Source organism: Callorhinchus milii, unplaced genomic scaffold, assembly GCF_018977255.1.
Source record: "Callorhinchus milii isolate IMCB2004 unplaced genomic scaffold, IMCB_Cmil_1.0 Scaffold3, whole genome shotgun sequence".
NCBI lineage: Eukaryota > Metazoa > Chordata > Chondrichthyes > Chimaeriformes > Callorhinchidae > Callorhinchus > Callorhinchus milii.
This window is the reverse complement of record NW_024704744.1, coordinates 84,084,223-84,108,782: the sequence shown is the minus strand read 5'-3', so window position 1 is coordinate 84,108,782 and position 24,560 is coordinate 84,084,223. Positions and strand designations below refer to the sequence as shown.

Sequence of the window (24,560 nt, the reverse complement as noted above, 5' to 3'; positions counted from 1 at the left end):
CCAGAAGGGAATGTTGGAATCTTCACTTCAAGCAGCTTATAAACTTAGCTTATAACATCTTTTTATTGTGTCATCCTTTGGGTGAGATGTTAAGCCAAGGCTGCATCTGCCTGTTCAGTTGGAAGTTGAAGATCCCATGGCATTGTTTGAAAAGAGAAGGGAGTTTCTCCTCGTCTCCAGAGTGGCTGAAGGCTCTCCCGCCAATGGTGGGCGGGTGGGTCGGGGGACGTGGAGCAGGCCGGAGCCGGCTGCGTGGAGGGAGTAGGTGGGTTGATAGGGGGTTAGGAGGTTGCAGAGGTAGGGTGGGGCGAGGCCATGGAGGGCTTTGTACGTGAGGACCAGGATCTTGAACTGGATCCTCTGAAGGATAGGGAGCCAATGGAGTTGGGCGAGAGTGGGGGAGATGGGGTCACGGAGTTTGGTGCGAGAGACGACACGGGCTGCAGAGTTATGGATTATCTGCAGCCTGTGGAGGGAGGAGTTGGGAATGCTGACAAGCAGAGCGTTTGCATAGTCGAGCCTGGATGTGATGAAGGCATGAACAACAGTTTCAGCGGCCAGAGGGGTGAGATAGTGGTGGAGTCGGGCGATGTTATGGAGGTGAGGGAAGGCAGAGCGGGTCACTGCTATGATGTGGGGAAGAAAAGACAGTTGAGGGTCGAACAAGACACCTGGGTTCCTGACTGACTTGGTGAGTTGAAGTGTGTAACCATGGAGGTTGATGCTGCCAGAGCCTGAGGTGCTGAGGCGCTGACGCGAGACATTCAGAAGGGCCTCAGTCTTGTTCACATTCAACTGTAGGAAATTTGCCCTCATCCAGTATTTGATGTCCGACAGGCAGTCTGTCAGGACAGCAGTGGTCCTGGAATTGAGGGTGGAGCAGAAAGATAGAGTTGGGTGTCATCCACATACATATGGAAGTTGACCCCATGTCTGCGGATGATGCCACCAAGGGGATGCCAGACGTGACAGTGCGGGGGTTGGAGGAGAAACCGTTAGAGGCAACAAAGTGGAGACGGTGAGAGAGATAGGAATCGAACCAGGAAAGGGCAGGTCCGTAAAGATTAAGTAAAGAGGAGAGGCAGTGTATGAGAATGGAATGGTCGACAGTGTCGAATCACCAGCTCGGGTGCAGATTCCTGACTGTCCAGTGCCTTGGAACGTCCTCCTGACGTGAAAGGCACTATACAAAGATAATTTGTTGTTGTTGTCCTAGCCAACAATCCCCCAAATAAAAATTGATCATTCACCTCATGGCACTTATTGGGACATTGCTACGGGTAAATTGTCTGTCACACTGGCTGAAAATACACAATCACAATACTTCACAGAAATTCCTGTGAAGTGTATTGAGGCACCCCAGTGATGTGATTACCAGATGCAAGGATTATTATATCTTGTATCCAGTTCGCAAAATATCCATAAAGCGAGACACACTTATTTAAAGATGATATTTTACTTTGAAGAACAGGGTTAAGGTCAGTTTGACGTTTGCTTCCATCCTTATATCAAAAAGTGACAGGAGTAGACAACTTAGCCTCAAATAGCCACAGAACCAATAAATCAAGAAATACTATGTCATTGTGTGTGTGCTGTTGAATATGATGCATGTGATTCGGTCTACATTTATTAAAAACTATTCATGCAATCTCATTTTGATGAGGGCGCTGTAGGTAAGATATATGAAGAGCCCCGAAGATATTATTCTAAAGCACTTTTAGTATTCGCATCCCAGGGGCCAGAGCCATATCTCAGCTTAATCCCAAATGAAATCAAAGCATTTGAAGACACCCAAAAGGTTAATGTGAGCTCAGCGGATACAACATCTGTGCTCACTTCTCATTTTTCACTTCCTTTATTTACGGCACATGTGAGGCATGAATAATACAGGAATCATCAAAAAAAACATTGAGCAACATGATCTGCAATTACCATAAACACTCAGAATGGAGGCAAGCTGTTGCGCAACCTAACATTTCTTGACACATCCTCCATTTACTTCACAGCTTTTATTTTCTGATTTATTTTTCTCTTAGTCACTAAATGTCACTCTCTCACACATGTCCTCTCATGCACTCTGCATCTAAATGTCTCTTATTCTATTGTCATATTTGTAGTAGCTTGTTTCATTTCTTTGTCTGTGTTGCAATGTTTTTGGAAGAAGGTGGGAGAGAAAAGGGATGGAGTTGAGCGAGATTTCCCTGGGATTGAGCTGGGGCTCCATGGTAACACGCTTGGAGAAGAGAGAGACAAGCTAAGTTAATGCTTTGTGATGGCTCCAATGCTTGAGTGAGGCAGGACGTTGAACTCATTTATAAAACAGCTCTGACATTGTATTGGGAAGATGGTGAGCTAGAGCAGTGTTGTCCAATAGAAATTGCTGACTAGCCACAGGTGTGGCTCCAGCAACACAATTTTAGTCGCATGCAATAATTTTAGTAGAAAATGCCTCGCATACACTCATACAATGTAAGTAAATGTACTTCACATGTGCATTTACACGTATATTTACATTATAAACATCTACCTAACAGACATCTACTCGCATTCAGAGCAAAAATTTGCAGTCTTCTCTTATTTTTCTTTCACAAAACGCGCCAGACCCACCCCTACTCTGTATTGAGAATGGGGTTGGATGCCGCCTGCCCTTTGCCATGTTGTGCCGTGTTGGAGCTGCTCATTATTAGCTGTTCATGATTGACAGCTCCCCTCTCTATACAATATTGCTGGTGTTTCCATGGATCTGAAATGTGTTACATGTTAACCCATGTTACACACCATTTTAGTGGATAACCGATAAGCAGCAACAAGAAAGTAAAGCGCACACATCGATCAAAAAACATTCAAACACGCAGCTTTTTGCCTTACCATTTTAGCAACAAATGCACAAAAAGGTCAAAGTACACATAATAATAATAATGCACACACTGTGCAAATCTGAGTATTGAGATTATGTACCCTATCACAAATTTTTTATTTACTGATTAAAAACGCATTTTAGCCACATTTGGATTAACAATTCGCCACATGTGGCCTGTAGCTAACATATTGGACAATCCAAATGATTCATACAGAGAAATTTCATATATTTAAGCCAACTGTGCTTGGTGGGGAAACTTGGTAGAAGCAGAGCGCCACACAGTGGAAGAAAACTGGAATGATATTCATTTTGTGCTGGGATCACAATACACAAAAACAATCTTAAACCTGCTTTCTGCTCACTGAAGTCAGTTGTCGATCATGGTCATAGGGCAATTTTGAACAAGTTCTACAACAGATCCACAAGGATGTCCTTGGCGTTTCAAGGGCATTATGCTGAGTTGACAAGCTGTATGGAATTTGGAAGAGCTGCGGATTGGGTGGGGGAAGCCTGACATTGAAGACCGTAATGAACGAGTTTAATGGAAGGCATTTTCACTATGTTGTTTTGCTTGTGATAAGGCAATAGGTGCCGACAATTGGTGTCAGAGCCTGGGTTAGCTGGTAGCGGTCTCATCTCGGTGTCAAAAGGCTGTGGCTCAAACTAAATAGGGCTGGGGAAGCACTGCATTGTCATAGGTGCTGTCCTTCGGATGAAATATTAAGCTGAGACCCTGTCTGCCTGTTCCAAGTGAACATTAAAGATCTCACAACAACAACAACAAGATTCCATTTATAAAGCGCCTTTCACGTCAGGAGGACGTCCCAAGGCGCTGCACAGTTGGGTCAGGACCCGAGCAGGGGGGAAATGGTGAGGGGAGGGAAGGGAGGGAGCGAGGAGGGGGAAATGGTCAGGGTGAGGGGAGGGAAGGGAGGGAGCGAGGAGGGGGAAGAGAGTCGAGAGGGGAGCTGAAGGCACGGTCAAAGAGAAAGGTTTTGAGACCGGCCTTGAAGGAGGAGAGGGAGGAAGCAAGGCGAAGGCACTGGGGGATGGAGTTCCAGAGCCTCGGGGCTGAGAGGCTGAAGGCCCGACCACCAATGGTAGGGTGATTGGGGCGGGGGATGTGGAGCAGACCGGAGCCGGAGGAACGGAGGGTACGGGCAGGTAGGTAGGGGGATAGTAGGTCAGAGAGGTAGGAGGGAGCAAGGCCGTGAATGGCCTTGTAGGTGAGGATGAGGATCTTGAAATCAATCCTCTGGGGGATGGGGAGCCAGTGGAGGCGAGCGAGGGTGGGAGTGATGTGGTTCCGAAGCCTGGTGCGGGACAGTACACGAGCTGCAGAGTTCTGAATGATCTGCAGCTTGTGGAGGGAGGTGCCGGGAAGGCCGGCGAGGAGAGAGTTCCCATAGTCCAGCCTTGAGGTGACAAAGGCGTGGACCAGAGTTTCAGCAGCGTGAGGGGTGAGGTAGTGCCGTAGTCTGGCTATGTTCCGGAGGTGATGGAAGGCGGTGCCAGTTGTGGTGCGGATGTGAGGGAGAAAGGACAGCTCAGGGTCGAACAAAACGCCGAGGTTCCTGACTGGAATACTGATTCACAATACTATTTGATAAGAGAAATGAGTTTCTAACAGTTGTCTGGCCAACAATCCCCCAAATAAAATTGGTTATTCATTTCATGGCTATTCTCACATTTCATGGTGAGATATTATTGTTTGCAAATTGACTGCTGAATTCACCTACAGAATGCACGGTTACTACACTCTACAGCATATCCTGTAAACGCTTTGAGATGATCAGATGTGATAATGTACTGTATAAAGTGCAACGATTCTTGTATTGTATTGTTTCTAAAAGCTGCTTTGAAATGAAAAGATCTTACAGATCAATGCCAAGAACTTGCTGCATGGTGAAAGAACAGGGAACTGGGATTAGGATGGATTGCTTCATAGAGAATAAAAATGGACACAAAATAATGGGCTGAATGGCCTGAGCTACAGAGTGGCACATTTCTCGGCCTTTTTTGGAGTTTTTTCTCCTCTTGGAAACAACTCTAAAGCCAACAGGGGCCAAAATCATATTGATGGAAATCACAACCAGTCGCTTAGTACTCACCGAGCCATTCTCCTGGTACTTTTCCCTCATGTTATAATTCTCCTTCCAATTAGTTCCTGGAATAAATAGAGTAAATCTGCAATTGACCACCAGGGGACAGCAGAGGATTACTTTAGCAAGAGGAAACTGTCTGTGAATGACTCACCTCATGGACGTTTATAATAATAAACCTTGCATATAATTTTGGATCTATTCCATTAAAACATCTCAAAGAGACTTCTCTAAAGTGCAGTGTATTTGTAGACAAATGTAGCAACCAATTTGCACACAGCGACATCCAACAAACAGCCATGAAATGAATGACTAATATTTACCCAGGGGATTGTTGACCAGGCCACCGGGAGAAACTCCCTGTGCCAACAGATTTTTAAATTCCACTTGAACAGGCAACTCGGACCTCAGTTTAACATCTCACCTAAAAGATAACACCTCCAACATTGCAATACTCTCTAGCCAGAGTGTTAGCTGGACTATATTCTTGAAGACCCCATATGGGGCTTGAACTCACAACTTTCTGAAAGAGATGAGTTCACAAAATACAGATAATTCACTTTACATTATATTCTGTGAAGCGTTTTGAGATGTCTCAATGGCGTGTTAAAGCACAATATCAAATGCAAGTATTATTATTATTAGTCTCCCTGTGCCTGGAGCAGCCTCAGCCAGCAAACTGCCTTGAGTTAAAGCAAACCTGAGCCCAAGTGTTACTGAATGCCCTCCCTCACCAAAGGCCACTTTCAGGGAACAAACTTCATTGTGGGAAGAGGGTCACACCTGGAAATGAGCTCGAGTGAGATGCGAGTCTAACAGATGCTTTGTGTGACGGAAGCAACGCATTCACACAATATTGCAAATTAGATTAGGGGTTAAATGGGGCTGTGATTGGCCTCAGTAAGTCAGCTCCTTCCTGTTTGAAGTTATAACAATAACAACCACAACAAAAGATTCCATTTATAGAGTGCCTTTCACGTTGGGAGGACGTCCCAAGGCGCTGGACAGTTGGGTCAGGACCCGAGCCTTGGGGGGAAAATGGTCAGGGTGAGGGGAGGGAGCGAGGAGGGGGTAGAGAGTCAAGAGGGGAGCTGAAGGCACGGTCAAAGAGAAAGGCTTTGAGACCGGCGTGTGTGCTCTAATTGAATGTAATAAGAGTCAATATCTCAGTTATATAAACTTCAATCAACACTAAAATATTGAGCTGCATTATAACTTTCAAGATTTTATTTGCATTTGCAGGTTTATTCTTCAGTCTTCCAGTTATTGCCCTATAATGCAGTAATGAACAAGATTGCAGGGAGTATTCAAATCTGGTAGCCTTTGTTATTTCAGATTAAGAAAATAGCAGATGTCTCTTAAATGTTCACGGAAACCAACAGTAGCATGTAGTGAAATGAGGCCAAGTGGCATATTTATTGATAAATGGAGTGAAAGCAATTGTATCTTCACAATAACATTTGTTTAACAGGTAAATAACTCTGAGAATGTTTGAGATCCAAAGTAATACCCAACACAGTGTAAAAAAAATGATAGTTGTTATTTTTAAAAAATTACAGGTTCACAAATCACTCTGCATTACTTCCCATCCTTTGTTAATTGAATTGGGTGAGTCATGGGAAGAACCAGCTCATCCATTTAAACATGTTTGGTACTTTAGATCAGCTTGGAAAGTGATCTGCAGCAACTAGACCCCAGGAAGCCCCATGTTGGCTGAACATAAATCAGTACAACCAGCCAGTATTGGGTTTTTCCAATTTCAAGCAGCTCTGAATCAGTTTTTAAGAGAGGAGCTGCCTCACAGAACATCTGTCTCTCTCCTGCATGTAACTAAGGTCAGAGATGTTACAGGGGAGAAAAAAAAGGGAAATCCAGAGGAGAAAGAAGAAAAAAAAATGGAAATTCAGAGAAGGGGAAATCCAGGGGGGAAAGAAAAAGGGGAAATCCAGAGAATAGAGAAAAAAGGGAAATGCAAAGGAGAAAAAAGAAAAAAGGGAAATTCACTGGAGGAAGAAAAAATGGAAATCCAGTCGCAAAATAATGGCTCTCCATGAGCTTCAAAGTGGGAGGAGGGAAAATATTTAAATAAAGGCAAGTGTCTGAAATAAACAGATGGGAACTTATATAAAAAAATGCATCATGTAGCAAAATCAGCATTAACGGATGTTTGTACATCATTCTCCATGTTTGGCAAATGTAATTAGGTTTAAACAATTTGCATCAATCATAAGTAATAATACTTATTATAATAATATTTAGTACTTAGCATTCTGTCATTCTGTTCCAATTCTGTAGAAGACAGTTAAAATACTTTTGCAATGTTAAAATAAATGGCTGATGTATTCTCCAGCGAGCACTGTGAAGGAAGTAGCGGCTGCCTGTAGAAAAAGTGCTGGCTACAGACACACAGTCAGGATCAGCAATGAAGAGTATCAACCTTCAAGTGCAAGAAGGAACTGTAACAGCAGACCATAGTGCCAGTTTAGTGGCTGGGAGAAACACCCTTTGGCATTAGGCCTAGAATAGAGGAACAAGTGCTCCAACAACAACTTGCACTTATATAGCGCCTTTCCAGTAGGGTCGCGTACCGGAGAGTCCAGAGGCAAAGCTCTAGGACTTTATAAACATGAATAAGGTTTCACATGTAAAGGCTTAGAGGGGAGCAGTTAACAATACAAATTTACCGTTTATATTGTGCCTTTCACATCGGAAGGGACGTCGCCAAGTAATGACATCCCCAGCTTGTGTTGTATTTTGTTAATAAAGCACCTTTTAGTTTGATTAAAATACCTGGATATCATTCTTTCAATCACACCAAATCCTGTTGCAACACATAATAGTTACATTGACTGTTGGGTTGACTGGGACTCATACAACATTACACATTATGCTGTAAGAGTCTCCTTTTAATCAAGACATACACCATTTCAATGTAACTTAATATTTGACTGCACAGGAAAAAAGTCACATTAATTATTAGGGAAGGCAAATTTTGCAGTATTTCAGTCACCACCTGGTTACCAATGTTCAGAGCTGCAAAACCAATAGTTGGGAGACGACGTTAGATTTCTGCAGCGCTTGCTCTTGTGTGTCACATCATAAATAAGAATTATCCAGGGTCCATCTTTCCTATTTTATAATGCAAGCCTTGCAAAACTGATGTAATAGAGTCAGACTTGATCTATGGAACCCATAAACTGCCACTGATTTATATATCGACAATTATTTAATGGTGACAGCTTAAGAGTTAAGACACAATATCCAAGCATCCATTTACGTCCCATCAAGTCCCATATTCTTTAGTTTCTTGTTCAATTAATTTCTCCATTTCGGTTTGATTCTTGGAAATTTCTGGAATGTGGTACAATTTTAATACATCCTTGTAAAGAAGAAAATCATGTAGACAAGCTGGAAGCGGCAACTGCTGAATATACTGATCAGAACGAAAGTATTCACTTTTCAGAGTTGATCGGATCTTTAATCGGCAGAGGTGTGCTAATGAAGGGTTATTATCTAAAACAGAAAGAACATAAAAATAGAAGTTGATCTCAAAGCAGAATATAACCAAACAATTAGATCAGTAACATAGCACAATAGTGCCATGACTGGTAGCCAAATGGATTTTATCTCCTATTTCAACAAAAACCCAAATGCCTACAGAAGAGCAGGGTTTTCATTTCTGGAGCTATACACCAATATATTTATGATTTGTTTGCTGCCTGCAGATAGATCATTTTGACTTTGCTACACCTACGCTCTTAATCCCACTCTAGGTTCTGCAAGAGAAAAGGTTATTGTAAAATGTTCAATTTTTAAACTTACTTTACACAAAATATTAAATTAACTTGGTTGTTTCTCAGCATCATGGTCAGCAAAGCCACTTCCTGTGACCCAGGATTCAAATTGCTGAGCAGCTAGTCAAATATAGAAAGGTATAGCAATAGAAAGGTTCTCCAGTTGTCACTGAGTAAAACTCCTTCAAAAATCCCTGATTGTCCAGCGCCTTGGGATGCCCTCCCGGCATGAAAGGCGCTATACAAATGTAACTTTGTATTGTAAAAATAGGACCATTACTCCTGAAGCTTTCAATTGCTTTCTAGGGAATATTTAGGCTTTACTTATGTTCTGCAGCTTTTTATTCCTGTTCACTTTCAGATTTCCCCCAACCAGTTACTTCTTCCCTTATGTCTCAACATTTTGGTCTGGTGTACTGAATACAGTGGAAATTCACTTTAATGTCACCTCATTAATGTGGCCAACTCTTTAATGTGGTCAGTTTCTTTCAGTCTTTTTCCTTTGCATTATATAGCACACTAATACAAACTCACAACGTGCAAAATTCTTCAAGCTGTTTGCTGACCTAATTAGTGAGTTTCCACTCTAAACTGCACTGAATGATGTATCTCAGATAGCAGACATGTTTGAAGCTTTGCTTTCTCTCGGGTAGCAGGCAGGATTTCTAATTATTTTTGCAACATCTGCTGTTTGTCAACTTGAACGCTTCCAAATACAGTTTACATTAGGTATCACTGAAAAACAGAGTGAAAATAATAGAAGTTGGCCAGACTGGGCAGTCTGTAAGGAGTTTGCAATGATGACAATTTATAATAAGATTCAGGAGAAGAAATAGAAAGTATAATTAAACATGAGGCGAAGCTAAAATACAAAAATATGAAATAAGTAATTTTGACATAAATGATGGGAGGGGGAACCTGAGAAAACAGAGCCCCTGAAACATTTATTTAGAAGATAGTTTTTATTTAACATTTAATAACAACCTCAGTTCTCATTAAACTAATTAGATATCAATTTAAAAGCAACAGCGTGATTTGGGTTTACAAATCTTACATACCAAAGTATTTCTGTTGTGGGCACATGGAGCTTGATGCACGGCAGAAAAAAACCTGTCCCACATCAGAAGGAAGCCTCTTCCAGTTTGTAAACTCCAGAGTAAAGTTAAGCACTTCATCATTGGCAGCATTTATCCTGCACAACAAAATCCAGCTATGAAATAATGTATAAATGTAAAAAGCATTAAAGCTTAGAGACAAATTTAATTCTTCCAGTTATCATTAGTTATATCAATGACATCCATATGTGAGTTTGTGGATCCAGTAGCATTCAACACACTTCATTGCTGCATTTCAATTTTACTTTTCCCACTTTTACAATCTTACTTTTGGTGTTCAAATGATTAGAATACATTGTACAGCATGATTTTACATGGTTTCAAAGATCAACATTTATAAAAAAGGTAATAAATTGGTCACTCAATCCACGACTGTTTGTGGGACACTGCTGTGCGCAATTGGCTGCCACGTTTCACCCACGAATATACAGTTAATTCACTATAAAGTATATCCTGTGAAGTGCTTTGAGACGTCTCGAAGACATGATAAAGTGCTACATCAAATGCAAGGATTATTATTATCAATATGAGATCACCAGAATTAGTTACTTAATATCAAGCATGAAAGAGAAGAGTTAAATGGGTAAAGGCTCATCAAATTGAGGTTGGAGAATTTATTACCTTGATATGTTAGTAAAGTTAAAATTACAGCTAATTAATGATAATGTAAAAGAATGTTCCTCTTATTTCTTGATAAATGTGAGTTTTTTTATATTAAGAGTTGCTTTTAGACGAGTTTGAAACACAGGACAACTTTTGTTTCAAACGCTTCTAAAACCAACTCTTAATGCAAACTGCAAAACATGTTCAAACTCCATTCATATTGAGCTCATGGCCTTTTGTAATCTGTTATACTGATGCTTGAAAAAACGAGTTTGCTGCTGATAGATTATATTTTACTGTATTACAATTACGCAATGGTAGTCTCGCCTTACTGTTGTGGACAAATAAATTTACCACTGCAACAAATAAAACATTAGCAACAAATAAGCTAAATGATTAGATTTTATGATGATATTGAAAGCACTTCTGAAATCACAACCAGGTAACAGATGATAAATCAAATACATAGTTAGCATTTGTTTTCTATTAATCTGCTGTTAGATTTAGATTTATCCACGAATAAAATAATTTTCAAACAACACTCTCCAAACTAAATTTATAACTTGTACCTTCCTGATGTCAATCTACCCGTAGAAATTTTAAAGAAGCCTGATTTAATATTTTAATTAGATGATGTTTTGTTTGTTATGAACAAGTATTTCCCTAAATAATACACAATGACACCAGACACCATCATTCCATCATTCTTTGGTAAGAGAAGCAAAAATATATATTGAACATGTCAGAAGGAAAGGGGTTTAATTCACAATAACGTTTTGACAGCATTTCTGATTGTATGGCAATAACAATTATCATTTCCCTAAAATAAAGCACTTTTCGTTCACTGAATAAAGAATGGGTTTGAATTAACAGTAGTCTGTAGGCAAAAGATCAGTGGATTGTTTCAGCTGTCACAATAGCTATACTACCTACACCTGGCTTAGAGCAAAACTATTCAAAATTTACTTTGTACAAGGTTTACTTTGTACAAGATTTATGCAAAACCATATTAAGATTCTACAAAAGGGTTAATGCAATACGATTGTTGCCTCTAAAATCAGTTTAACTCTGGCATACATACAACAGAACTACAATCAGTCCCTTTGCAGAATTGTCTCGTTCACAAACATTGAGCTTGGCAGGGAATAAAAATAAGACTTTAGTTAAGGACATGCTAAATATATGGACAGCAAAGTATTTTTCTTTGGCTCTCTATTTTCAGCGTTTATTGTTTTAGTAAAAAGGAAAAATCAATATTTACTTTAAACAAAAACATCTTTTTTCTTTGAAGTCCTCCTGACACTACACAAATGTCATTTTGTATTGTATCTTACCACATTTCGCAAAGTAGATCCAAAGGATTCAATCCAGCCAGAAGTAGACGAGGTAACCACTGCTTATACTGGTGCTGCACTAGTAACCCATACTTTACAATGTCATCCATGTAACTGCCCGATGGCAGGGAGTAACCTTGTTCCAAAAAGAAGTGAAGTAACTTGAAGTTCTGATATTGTAGGCAGTAACGGTAATGAAGACCTGTTACAACAGCCCCAGCTTTAAGGAGGATGTGAACAATTTCAAAGAATCTAGGAAATAAGATCAATTAGAGAAATATTAGCAAGATTTTTTTAAGAAGTGGTTCATAATAGAACTGCCTGCCATAACAGTGTCAACCTATGTCCACGAAATAGTCAATTCACTTAACACTATATTCTGTGAAGCGCTTTGAACGTCTTGAAGACATGATAAGGCGCCATATCAAATGCAAGCATTATTATTATTATCTCCATAGTTCATACTTCAGCTGTTGTCATACTACTTGATCATTTAGATTTTTTTAAAAAAAAGCATACGAGTGTATAATACAATAATTTCTATGCGCAAGTTTCTAACTGTGGCACACTTATAATAATAATAATAATCCTTGCATTTGATATAGCGCTTTTCACGTCGGGAGGACGTCCCAAAGCGCTTCACAGAACACACTGTAAAGTGAATTGACTGTAAATTTGTGGGCGAACGCGGCAGCCAATTGCGCACAGCAATGTCCCACAAACAGCCGTAGATTGAAAATGACCAATTTATTATTGTTTTGGGTTTTTGGAGGGATTATTATTAGGCTCTGTGTGGAGTAAGGAAACTTGCCCAAGGTTTCGCCCTGCCTGGAATTGAACTCAGGTCTCTCACTTGCAAAGCGAGTGCTCTAACCACTGAGCTACAGGACTCCACACTTAAATATGAACAATGGCATTTTTCCCTATTACCTTTACCTGTGTAACAAGATAAATAAATTGTATTGGTTGTATTCTTAATAATAGCTTGTTCAATACAAGTCTTACCGTAGTGAAAATTGGACAGGATATCCATTTAAAATTATTTTGAAAAGAATCAAGGCATTTCAAACATTAAGTGAATTTGAAGTGAATTGACTACAGTTATGAAGTCAAGTATTGTCTGTGTTGAGTTACATCTGGAACTAAAAACTAGTAACAGTCCTTTTGTATTTGCATTTGGGATGCAGAAACATGACATGGTAGGTGGTATGCAATTATCTTGACAGTAGAAGTTTAAAAGAATATCAAACAACAATCCCAACAGATAACATTGAATCTGACTGAAATGGCATCTCCATTAGCTTTCTGACTTCTTTAGGTACCACTTTTCAATCAAGATTTTAGGGCACTCATCAATGTGGGGTATAAATTGAAAATGAAGAACAGTTTCTCATGGCATCCTCACCAACAATCCCCCAGACCAAATTGGACATTCACTTCATGGCTGTTTTGTTGGAATAATGCTACACTCAAATTGGCTACAACGTTCTCTTACAATGTCCAAGCAACTAAGAAGGCTAATGCCATGTTGGGGTTCATTGCAAAAGAGTTAGTGCACAAGAGTAGGAAAGTCTTGCTGCAGTTGTATGAGGCCTGGTGGGACCACACCTAGAATACTGTGTGCAGTTTTGGTATCCTTATTTGAGAAAGGACATACTCGCCTTAGAGGGGGTGCAGCGTACATTCACTAGGCTGGTTCCTGGGATGAGGGGGTTGACCTATGAGGATAGGTTGAGTAAACTAGGCCTACATTCTCTAGAATATAGAAGAATAAGATTCTTAAGGGTCTTGACAGGGTAGATGCCGTAAGACTGTTTCCCCTGGTTGGAAAATCTAAAACTAGGAGTCATAGTCTCAAGATTAAGGGTCAGCCTTTTTGAACTGAGTTGAGGAAACATTTCTTCACTCAAAGGGTAGTGAATTTGTGGAATTCTCTACCCCAGAAGGCTGTGGATGCTCAGTCCTTGAACATATTTAAGACTGAGGTTGATAGATTTCTAAAGGATAGAGGGATTAAGGGATATGGAAGATAGGATGGATAAATGGAATTAGGTTAGACGATCAGCCATGATCTTACTAAATGGCTGAGCAAGCTCGAGGGGCCGAATGGCCTACTCCTGCTCCTACGTTTTATGGTCTGCAAATACAGACACTACACTTTACAGTATATCCTGTGAAGTGTTTTGTGACATCCTCCTGATATGGGAGGCACTATTTCAAATGCAAGTAATATTATTATTATTACATCTTCAACACCTTACCTCCGAGAAAACGCCATGCACAACGGTGATAAACACTCATAAAGCGGGCACTGCTGGGCATCAGGAGTGTATCCTGCTTGCAATAACATTTTTAAGCATTCTTGATGTCCTCCATACACTGCTGAATAGACTGGGCTCACTTTATCTCTCGCTGTATCACATATTTGATCAGTGACTGGCATCAGAAGTTCCAGTACCCTGCCAAAGACACCCAAACTATTAAATCAAGATATTGATACACTGAATATAAAATGCACTTTTTTTAAGCAGTGCGTCAAAAATCATTGACTTTGTTTTAAGCAAGTTGCAAAAAGCCTGGTTAGACCAGCTTAATTTTCGTTACATGCCCAGAATCACCAACTGAGTATTGTGGCCACGTAACCACATAAAGCTCTAAGATAAATTTCTTTACAAAATCCCCTGGTTAGATTGTATATTCTGTGAGCACTCACTTGACTTTTCCCATCTGGGCTGCAGCATGAATGGGTAACTGCCAATCATCTTCACTGCAGTAGAGATTTGCATCAGCCCCATTTGATAACAGCAATTCCACACATTCACTATGGCCTTCCTGGGCTGCTATGAACAATGGTGTGGCCTTATCAAAGGCCTGACAATTATCATCACTACCTGTAAGATAGGTTTTTTAAAAAGTTCAAATTCAGCTAATGCCTCGTATTAAAATAGTAAAATTGGCCCATACGATCTGTGCAATGTATATGAAATGCTACATATTTAGATACTTAAATCATTTCAAATTACTTATTTATTTACATTAAAATACAGGATACTATGAAAAAAATAACATTTTGTAATCATTAGACACAGTTTTGGTCAGCGTGGTATTTGACACAAGTGATATCACCATGCTTAGGAGCGTTCAATTAAACCAGATAGAAAGTTCCACAGATGCATACCATCTAAACTGTCTTCCTGGAGGGATGCACCCTGCTTACTTTATCCTGAAAAACGTAATTTGGCGCAGGATGGCAAAAGACAAGGCTTGGGGACCCCAGAGTATGCGTTGGTAAATGTCATGTTGCATGTGCAGCAGAGGCAAAATACTTTGCTGTTCAAATAAATATTCCTCAATCTATATGCGCACCACTTTAAACAAAGAGATGAGTAAACTGATTGCATAATGAGAAATTATGTGTAGTACACAAACCTTCTTTTGTGTGTTATTTTACTATAAACTAAAGGTACAAATGTTCTACTTATAACTAATTCTTGGTAGCAATTTTCTCATTTTTGACAACCTTTTCTGCAATTATAGCTGAAATATTACAAATAATGTTCAAGACGTGAAAGATCCCCGGCAAGATTTGAAAAGGAAACATTTTTCCACCCGATGTCCTAGCCAACAATGACATCATCCATAAATGGATCAGACTACTTTAAAGCTTCTCTTCCTAGTAAAAACACAAGTTTGTAGGTGTTTAAATTAAATGAAAATAACAAGCAGAAAATGGTGACTTGTAACCCAGTTTTGACTTTACACTGCAGCATTAGGAAGAGAATGATATCCATACTGTTATAGTTCCAACCTTGATCAAGAGTTCTATGTGAAGAAAATTCAAGGCGAAGCATTTCCTTCCCCTCTTAACTGACAAGCTGGCTGCATTTTAATAAGGTTTGAAATATAATCAAAGGAGTAGGAGAATTAATTTATATTCACAATCACAGAATTGTAGGCTGAATTATTTGGTATCTATACAGTATAAAAATGCAGAGAATGATTGTCATGCAAGCAACACAATTTTTTCTGAATATAGGCATAAAAGTAATAGATTAAGCCAAGAATGCGGTTTATTATTACCCTATTCAAAATAATGTATTTAATTGTTGTATTTGTTTAGTATATCTATTATCCAACCCGTTTTTAAAAATCCTGCATTATTTTCATAGGTCAATATGATAAAAATTGTCAAAATGAAATAATAGTTCCGCAAGTCATAGAAAGACTTATTCACGTCGCACCAGCATCTCGAAGTGGAAGATAGAAGATATTTAGCATTATAAGAGCAAATCAACTTTTCCATGTTATTACAACAACAACAAAATTACATTTGTAAAGCGTCTTTCACATCGGGAGGATGTCCCAAGGCGATGACATCCCACTCAGTGTTCCAGAGCTGAGCAGGCGGTCGGGGAGAGTGGAGGGCGGGGAGGGAAGGAGGGTGATCGAAGGCTGGGTCCAAATGGAGGGTCTTGAGATGGGAGCTTGAAGGGGGAAAGGGAGGGGACAAGGAAGAGGAACTGCGGGATGGAGTTCCAGAGGGTGAGAGGAGTGGCTGAAGGCTTGCCCACTAATGGTTGGGTGGGCGAGTGGGGGACGTGAAGCAGGCTGAAGCCCGCTGAGCAGAGGGAGCAGGCAGATCGGTAGGGGGTTAGGAGGTCGCAGAGGTAGGGGGGGAGCAAGGCCATGGAGGGCTTTGAAGGTGAGGATCAGGATCTTGAATTGTATCCTTAGTGTGATGGAAAGCCAGTGGAGTCGGGCAAGGATAGGGGTGATAGGGTCATTGGAACCTGTTGCAGAAGAGGACATGGGCTGCAGAGTTCTGGATTATCTGCAGTCTATGGAGGAAGAAGTTGGGGAGGCCAACAAGCAGGGAGTTTGGAGAGTCAAGCCTGGATGTTATGAATGCGAGTATTTGGGTTTTGGCCTGCGGTGTGAGACAGTGGCGGAACCAGGCGTTGTTGCGGAGGTGGGGGAAAGCAGAGCGGGTCATGACACAATTGTGGGGTAGAAAGGATAGTTGAGGGTCGAACAGGACGCTGAGGTTCCATATTGGCTCCGTGAGATGTAGACACACACACACACAGAGGGACAGACACAAACATACACACACTCCTAAACACAGACACACACACAGACACTCACAAACATATAGAGGTACATACATACACTTAGAAATACATAGCGACACACACAGACACTCACAAACACATAGAGACACACAAACATGCTCACAAACGCATACAAATACAGACACAGAGAGACACAGACACTCGATAACACTCACAAACACAGAGACACACACACACACACACACAATCATATAAATACACAGACAATCATAACAACGGGGCCTCCGAGTGAAGCCAATTTGCCACTTGTGCTGCACCGTGGCTCACCCAGAGCCACTCCACCCACAGTGACGTCAGATAATCAGCGAACATCCACGGGCCAGAAATGTCATTTATAGTGGTTTTGTAGCGAAGAAGGTTGTTTATAGCGGATTCCGTTGGGGTGGCGCAGACACACTTTTTTTAAATCACCAATGCAACACCAGTTTTAGAAATTTAGAGATTCAATAATCTCAGAATCAGATTAGTTAAGAAGGAAGTTCAATTATAAATTTAGAAATGTAACTTCATGGCAACATACATTTATCACTTTAATATTGCACAATGTCACAAAATTCTTAACCATTACCATGTTGTAAAAGAATCCTTAGACTTTCCAATTTTCCGTACTGAGCAGCAAGAAACAATGGTGTAATTCCATAATCGTCCCTGGCTTCTTTGTCAGCCCCCTTCTCAAGTAAGAAAGTCAGTACTTCTTTGTGTTCCTACAAAACAGTTTAAAAGGTTTTAAGGCATGATTATATGAGCAGAAACTAATTTATAACTGAAAAGGTCATTCAACCTGACTTCAACACATTGATAATAATCCCTCCAAAAAAACAAAACAATAATAAATTGGTCATTTTCAATCTACGACTGTTTGTGGGACATTGCTGTGCGCAATTGGCTGCCGCGTTCCCCCACAAATATACAGTTAATTCACTTTACTGTATATTCTGTGAAGCACGTTGGGACGTCTAGAAGACGTGAAAAGCGTTATATCAAATGCAAGGATTATTATTATTATTATTATATGCACAAACTGTCAGTTCCAAATTAAATCATTTGAAAAACAACAATTTAAAAAAGGCTTCAGTCAAGAAAGGCAAAGAAGGATTATAAAATTAGGAAATGATCACCTGCATCTTTCTGCCATTATTAACTAAATGCAATTGTAGAACTATCTGGAGAAAAGTTGTACATCTGTATTATCACATCAACATGATTTAGAATGCCCATTCTGCCTGGTTTTCAGATCGGTAACATATCAGATGTGGTAAAAGTTGGCAGATAGAACATGTACGAAGGGTAAGCAACAGTACAGAAAAAAATCCAGCAACATATCCCAAGGACATATTTCCTCCCCCACCAAAAATGTTTGAGTCAATAGGCAAGTTTGAATATCATTTTGTATAGCAGCTTATCTACCTTTGAAAGTACATCATTTGACACCAGAGGGCCAAGCTTTGAAAGTCTCCTACTGGGTTCAGTTTGTGTTACCCAATTACCAAGCAGTTTTACTCTATTGTCCTCATTTGTTTCAAGACTTAATTGTGTAAAGTTGAAATAATTCATACTATTTTCTGAAAAATTTGCACTTTTACTCCACAAGAAGATTTACATTCAGAATAGCGTAATTTTAAACTATGCATGATTTAATATTCATCCAAATCTGTTTATATTCTTAGAAGAGATAGAAAAAAACATCTATATGAATTTCAAAATACCACAAATCATGCTACTACATAATCATCCTTTATAACTAGTATATATAAATATACATATTAAATTTTTTTTTTAAATGTGTGTTTCGATCAGCTGAAGGGTCCAACACAAAAGCGAAACTACTGTGTCGTCAAAATACCAAGCACCATTTGCAAAAGGAACTTAAATTGCAGTTGGTCAAAAACGTCAGTCTGCTTACATCCAGGCTATCTGTCAGAATGGCTTCAGCATTTGTGAGTTTACCTTCTATAAAATTCAATGAGAGTACTTCTAAAAAGGCAAACAACAGAACTTTTAATTAAGTATCCCTTCCTAGAAATTTTGTGTAAAAAAGTTATCCAAGTTTTCATTAAGCTGGGTAATACAAGCCACATGGAGACCAAGCACACTAGATCTTTGCATTAAAAAGTATGAAAAGAAAGGCCATTTGGCCAATTAAACATGGCCTTCCCTAACAGTTAAAGTAGACCACAATTTAATAATCTTCCCAGGGAGATGAATAACTGAAGGTTAAACATCATGAATTATTCCCTGACTCCCAAAAGGTAATCAAGCAAATCCGTCAAATTTCAACCCGATTCAATCCGAAAGCGTTTCATTCTATTGATCCCAAATGGACTCGAATCATAGCATTTAGTAGCTTTGAAGCTGAAGACTTTGAGATGTTTCAATATTTCTATCAAATGCAAGGATAATTATTAAACATATACTTTTATGGGAAGAATGTTTATTTCATTGCTCTACAGTATTCATGGTAAAACTAATTTAAACAAGGTTAAACCTGCTTTATTGGGAGTATGATGTACTACTATCACAGTACCTGATAAGCAGCTTGATGCACAACACTCCATAAACATGAGGAATGGAATCCATTAATTCTTGCTCCATGTCTTAGTAGAGCTCTTATAACAGCTAAGTCCCCTTTTTCAACAGCTTCAAACATGTGAACAGAAGATGAAAATCAAATTATTAGATACCTCTCTATATCGTACTCAATGACCCACATACTTAATTTAAATTTTCTTAAGTATGTTTCTTCCAGGTGTCAAAATAGGGCTTTAACCGACAATCTTCTGACTCAGAAGTGAGAGCAACCAACTGAGCCAGATTGACACACTTAGAAGGCTATAGCNAAAAAAATCAAAATACCACACTAGTTGTCACAATTCAAAACAAATCACCTTAGAAATAAAAAAACAAAAAACTTGCACTTATACATCGCCCTTCATACAGAGTCGTCTCAGAGCGCTTAACAGTGGCGGAGCCGGATTCCGAGAGGGGGGAGAGGCAAAATACAAAAGAGTTAGAAAAAAATGTTTGGAAATGTTCAGAACTAAGATAGAAACACATGGCAATTTAGCTTTATGATGGAAATTAACTGAAAGTGAAGATAAAATAAACATAGAATTTTCTTGATTCTACTAAACTTTTAAGGGTTAAAATGGGCACATACAGTCCCAAGTTTTCTCTATCTTACCTAAGAAGAGTGGTGTTGTGTTTTCCTTAGTGACTTCATTTGGATCTATCCCAGCCTTTAGCAAACAATTAACATTTTTCAAATGACCACACTTGGCAGCTAGATGCAGAGCCGTTTCACCTTCAAAGGTTTTTATGCATGCAGTGGATGGAGCTGTAGGAAAAGATACAAACGATCAAAACTTCACATTAAGTTAAACTAAACACACTACAAATAATTGAAAATTCACACAAGATTTGCAAAACCTTCTTGAGATTGGTGGTTTTCTGTGGTATTTGTGAAGCAATGAGTGTGGCAATATTTACTCAATCAAATTGATAATAATAATCTTCACATTTGATATAGCGCTTTTCACATCTTTTAGACGTCTCAAAGCGCTTCACAGAACATACTGTAAAGTGATTTGACTGTATATATGTGGGCGAAACGCAGCACCCAAATGCTCACAGCAGTGTCCCACAAACGGTCGTGGATTGAAATAATTAATTTATTATTGTTTTTTTGAGGGATTATTATTAGGCATGTGGAGTAAAGAAACTTACTCAAGGTTTCACCCTGCCTGGAAATGAACCCAATCGAATTTAAATTAGTGAATGAAATCCAGAAAAATATCATCACATGTATGATTACATGCTTTTTTATTAGATAACATGTATTGTATTTATTGTGTATTTGGATCTTTAATGTATTCATTTTCAATAGACCAAATGGACATTGTTTTTTCAAACGACAATGGTAATTCAATGTTACTGTAGCCAAATTGCTGTAATGATTAGATAAATAAGAGCTATACGGATCCACTGCCACGTCCTTTTTCAGTCCTTATTTTGTAGAATGAATGCAGATAGCGATTCTGTGTACTTTTGTAAGATAACTAATTTGGGGCTGTGACGATAAACAGTAACAAGATTCTGATTTCTGCGATCAAGCTACAAATATTTCAAGTTGCTTCACTGCTCACTACAAAGGAATGGCATAACCCATCTATATTCTAATATAATGGTGACAACAGCAATAACCACCAATACTGTCAATAATAAAAAAAGCTCATCTATGGCAACAGCCAGGGTTGTCAAGCTGGTGTTGACAGAGTAGATGGAGTCCTGGGGGAGTAGAGTTGCAGGAATATTCTCAGAGAATAGTGTGCACAAAGATGTGGACGATTCTGAAATTTTCTGAAGAATGTTTCTTCCGAGTCCCAGCAAAGTGACGATGAGGAGCTTAAAATTGATCTGCTTTGGGCGTTTGGGTCGGTGTCAGAGCGTTTGAGCAGAGCCTGACACCAAGCCGGGGGGGAGGGGTGTGAACATAGGCACAATCAAAGAGGAAGGTCTTCAGACGCAACCTGAAGATGTGGAAGGAAAGGGCAAGACGGAGAGATAGAGGAAGTGCTTCATAGTTTTGGGGCAAATGGCTGAAAGCGGGGTCACCAATGGTGGAAAGGAGGGCATGAGGGACATGCAGGCCAGAGCCAGTCGAGCAGAGGCAGTGGGTAGTGGGTTGAGGGGTAAGCAGGTTGGAGAGGTAGGGAGGTGCCAGGGCATGAAGGGATTTGAAAATAAGTGTGAAGATCTTGAAATCGATCCATTCGGTGATAGGGAGCCAGTGGAGCCTGGGTAGAACTGGTGTGATTTTACAAATGGATATTCCTGGACAACCAGTTCTAGTAAGGTAGCTACATGGCACTTTATTCAAACTATCAGTATTAACAGATAATTATTCATGATTCTAAATATTGCTCTCACTACTCCCATCTCTTTCCCTCCTTCCCCTCACCCAGATAAAACTCCAGATGCTTTTACTCAGTAACTAAAATAGGCTGTTGAAAACAAAAATAAAATTATTACAAATTCTGAATAACAAATGAAACAATGAAAAAAATGAAACATTGCAATATTCAAGTATCTGTGTTATTGACTCAAACAAGACTAATCGGTACAGGATTCAGAGACTCTTCTAAAACAGTAAACAGTAATTTATAGTACCTGTTTGTAATAAAAGCCTCAAACATCTCAAATGATTGCGACTTGCCGCTTCATGGATAGGACGCCAACCCCGGTTGTCTGCAATGTCAAGACTGTGACCTTTTTTAATCAATTCTTTCAAAAGTTCTGCATTTCCCATTCTTGCAGCAAATCCAGCCGCAGAACAGGTATCAGAGTACGCTTCTGTGAAATCCATTTTCTAGAGCTGAATTAACATAAAGTAATTACAGGAGGATATTATCACTGAAGCCAAGAAATAGATAAAAGTACTACACTACCCATTTAAATGAAATATCAAGCTAAGATTCAAAACTGGCTTTATAATTAAAATTAAGAGTTTAACACATTAAGTGCACACAGAATAGGATATGGAAACTGCATTGCATTGAATACCTATGATCTTGGTATGCAACTAGCATTTCAACAACTTGCATTTATATAGATTTATATAGCGTAACAGTACGAAAGCCATCAACTAATAGCACCAAGTAAATCTATGCTCAGTACTTTAAATCAGTGATCGATGAGCAAGGACTTTTAAACCGAGCCCAACTATGTAACTATATTAAAGTCTTCCCACACATGGTTCCATCAGCCACAACTGGTAAGTTTTCCCCCCCAAAATCCTCTACTTAACTGGTAATCATGTTCCGGGAAGATTTTCTCCAAAACATGTTTTAAAAAGTTTCTTTTCACATCAAAAACGTTGGTACACCACGTTCTACAGTTAAGTGGTTGAACAGAACTATTTTAATGAAAGAAGCCTGTCCAAAAAAACTGCGGTGCGAGGCCTATTTATTGTGCAATAGATTTATGTTGATCGTATGCTCCTCTTGCTATCCAACGTTTAGTTTGAAATGAAGTCTGGACGAGTGATAATGGAAGTTTTCCTTCTCTCTCGTATATTTTGAACTGCAGGAGCCCGATGTGCTCTGCCCGATGAAGCCAACAGAAAGATGCTTCGTCTTTCGGGAGCAGTGACCACAGCAGGAATTAAAGTGATACATACAATCGAGGATTTTATTAATATATTGTGGAGTCCTGTAGCTCAGTGGTTAGAGCACTCGCTTTGCAAGCGAGAGACCTGAGTTCAATTCCAGGCAGAGGGCGAAACCTTGGGCAAGTTTCCTTACTCCACACACCTAATAATAATCCCTCCAAAACCAAAAACAATAATTAAATTGGTCATTTTCAATCTACGACTGTTTGTGGGACATTGCTGTGCGCAATTGGCTGCCGCGTTCGCCCACAAATATACAGTCAATTCACTTTACAGTGTGTACTGTGAAGCGCTTTGGGACGTCCTCCCGACGTGAAAAGCGCTATATCAAATGCAAGGATTATTATTAAGGCTAAAGGTGTCTGCCAGGTTGGTAGGTTACACAACCGGGAGACAAAATCCGGGGCAAGACGACAGAGAGCATTACAATTTAGAGCTAAGTCGGCCACTGGGTGCGAGCAGCAAATAGTCCATCCTGGACTAACAACCTGAGCGCTCTGAAGCAAAGCAGACGAGCTCCAGCACCTCCACACAGTCCCCACACCCCCAGCTTTACAGCTACAAAACTGTCTGTGCAATCCAACGCTGAAGCGGCTCTCGACGAGACCGGAACCAACGCCCACTTAACATAAACATAAACGGGCAGAAACGCAATGTGCGCGTACGTGGGACTCACGTTCGTGCTTCTTCCCGCTGTAAACCCGGGCTCTCCCCCCCCCCCACTGAAGTATGTGTCGGATGCAAAAGAAAGCAAACAGAACGCACGATATAATAACAAACAGTGACAACCCCTTTACGTCTCTGATAGAGCGCCTTTCCGCGTCTCAAAGCGTTTCACGGGATGGACGTAGAGTACGGCGCTTGCAAAGTGTGGTGTGTGCAGCAATGTCGGGCGGTGCGCGAGTGGGGAAGGTGTGGGGACTGAGGTGGGTCCACTTTTCCTGCTGGGTCTCTGCTGGGTTGGCGAGGCCATGAGCTCCGGCGCCGCCGCATTCACAGCCGCCTACACGCTCCTGGATTGCCAGCGCCGACTCCCGCAGACCAGTCGGGTTCCCCGAACACTTCCCGGGATGCGGCGGCGGCGGCAGCGCGGAAGGGCCGTAAAAAAAAAACAAATTGTCTCGACGTACAGGACCGCAGCGGCTCCTCGTAAACCCCAAACCGGTTCAAACAACAAGGCACGGAATAAAAACTTACACTTCCGCCGCCGCTACCCCGAGGGGGTCGCCCGCACACCTGCTCTAACCGTCCGGCCGTCAATGACCGCGCGCGCGCGCGCGCATCACAGCCGTTATTCTCCCCCACATTCAAAATACAGTCTCGAGACCCAAGAACCGCCGTATCGGCTGTGTTGGACCGTTCAGCGCTGCCGAAGGGAAGTGATGGGAGAGGGATGCCGGGAAATGTAGTCCTTTTCCGCTCTTTGGGTTTCGGAGGGAGGGGGGACACCGGAA

At 40.4% G+C, this 24,560-nt stretch overlaps 1 protein-coding gene across 3 annotated transcripts; it reads right to left on the bottom strand.

Moving 5' to 3' along the window:
• Positions 1–6,354: 6,354 nt before the first annotated feature.
• asb3 (ankyrin repeat and SOCS box containing 3) lies at positions 6,355–24,467 on the bottom strand. 3 transcript variants are annotated; one of them, XM_007892425.2, is made up of 10 exons: positions 24,304–24,467; positions 22,107–22,311; positions 20,122–20,274; positions 19,465–19,577; positions 17,509–17,644; positions 14,522–14,699; positions 14,070–14,267; positions 11,809–12,060; positions 9,815–9,948; positions 6,355–8,475 (listed from the first exon to the last, which is right to left on the bottom strand). In XM_007892425.2, the coding sequence occupies exons 2-10, from the start codon at positions 22,300–22,302 to the stop codon at positions 8,246–8,248; spliced, it is 1,590 nt and encodes a 529-aa protein (XP_007890616.1). In that variant the 5' UTR covers positions 22,303–22,311; positions 24,304–24,467; the 3' UTR covers positions 6,355–8,245. The 3 variants fall into 3 exon arrangements, with proteins under 3 accessions (XP_007890616.1, XP_007890618.1, XP_007890617.1); XM_007892427.2 differs by lacking the exon at positions 24,304–24,467 and adding an exon at positions 24,237–24,290; XM_007892426.2 differs by lacking the exon at positions 24,304–24,467 and adding an exon at positions 23,783–23,826.
• Positions 24,468–24,560: the final 93 nt, after the last annotated feature.

Bases quoted from the DNA above. Each gene is read 5' to 3' on its own strand.
- asb3 (XM_007892425.2), bottom strand. From the start codon at position 22,302: ATGGATTTCACAGAAGCGTACTCTGATACCTGTTCTGCGGCTGGATTT. The intron at 20,275-22,106 runs GTACTATAAATT...CTTTTCCTACAG, and splicing joins GAGGCTTTTATTACAAACAG to CTCCATCCACTGCATGCATA. The intron at 14,700-17,508 runs GTAATGGTTAAG...CCTATCTTACAG, and splicing joins AAGGATTCTTTTACAACATG to GTAGTGATGATAATTGTCAG.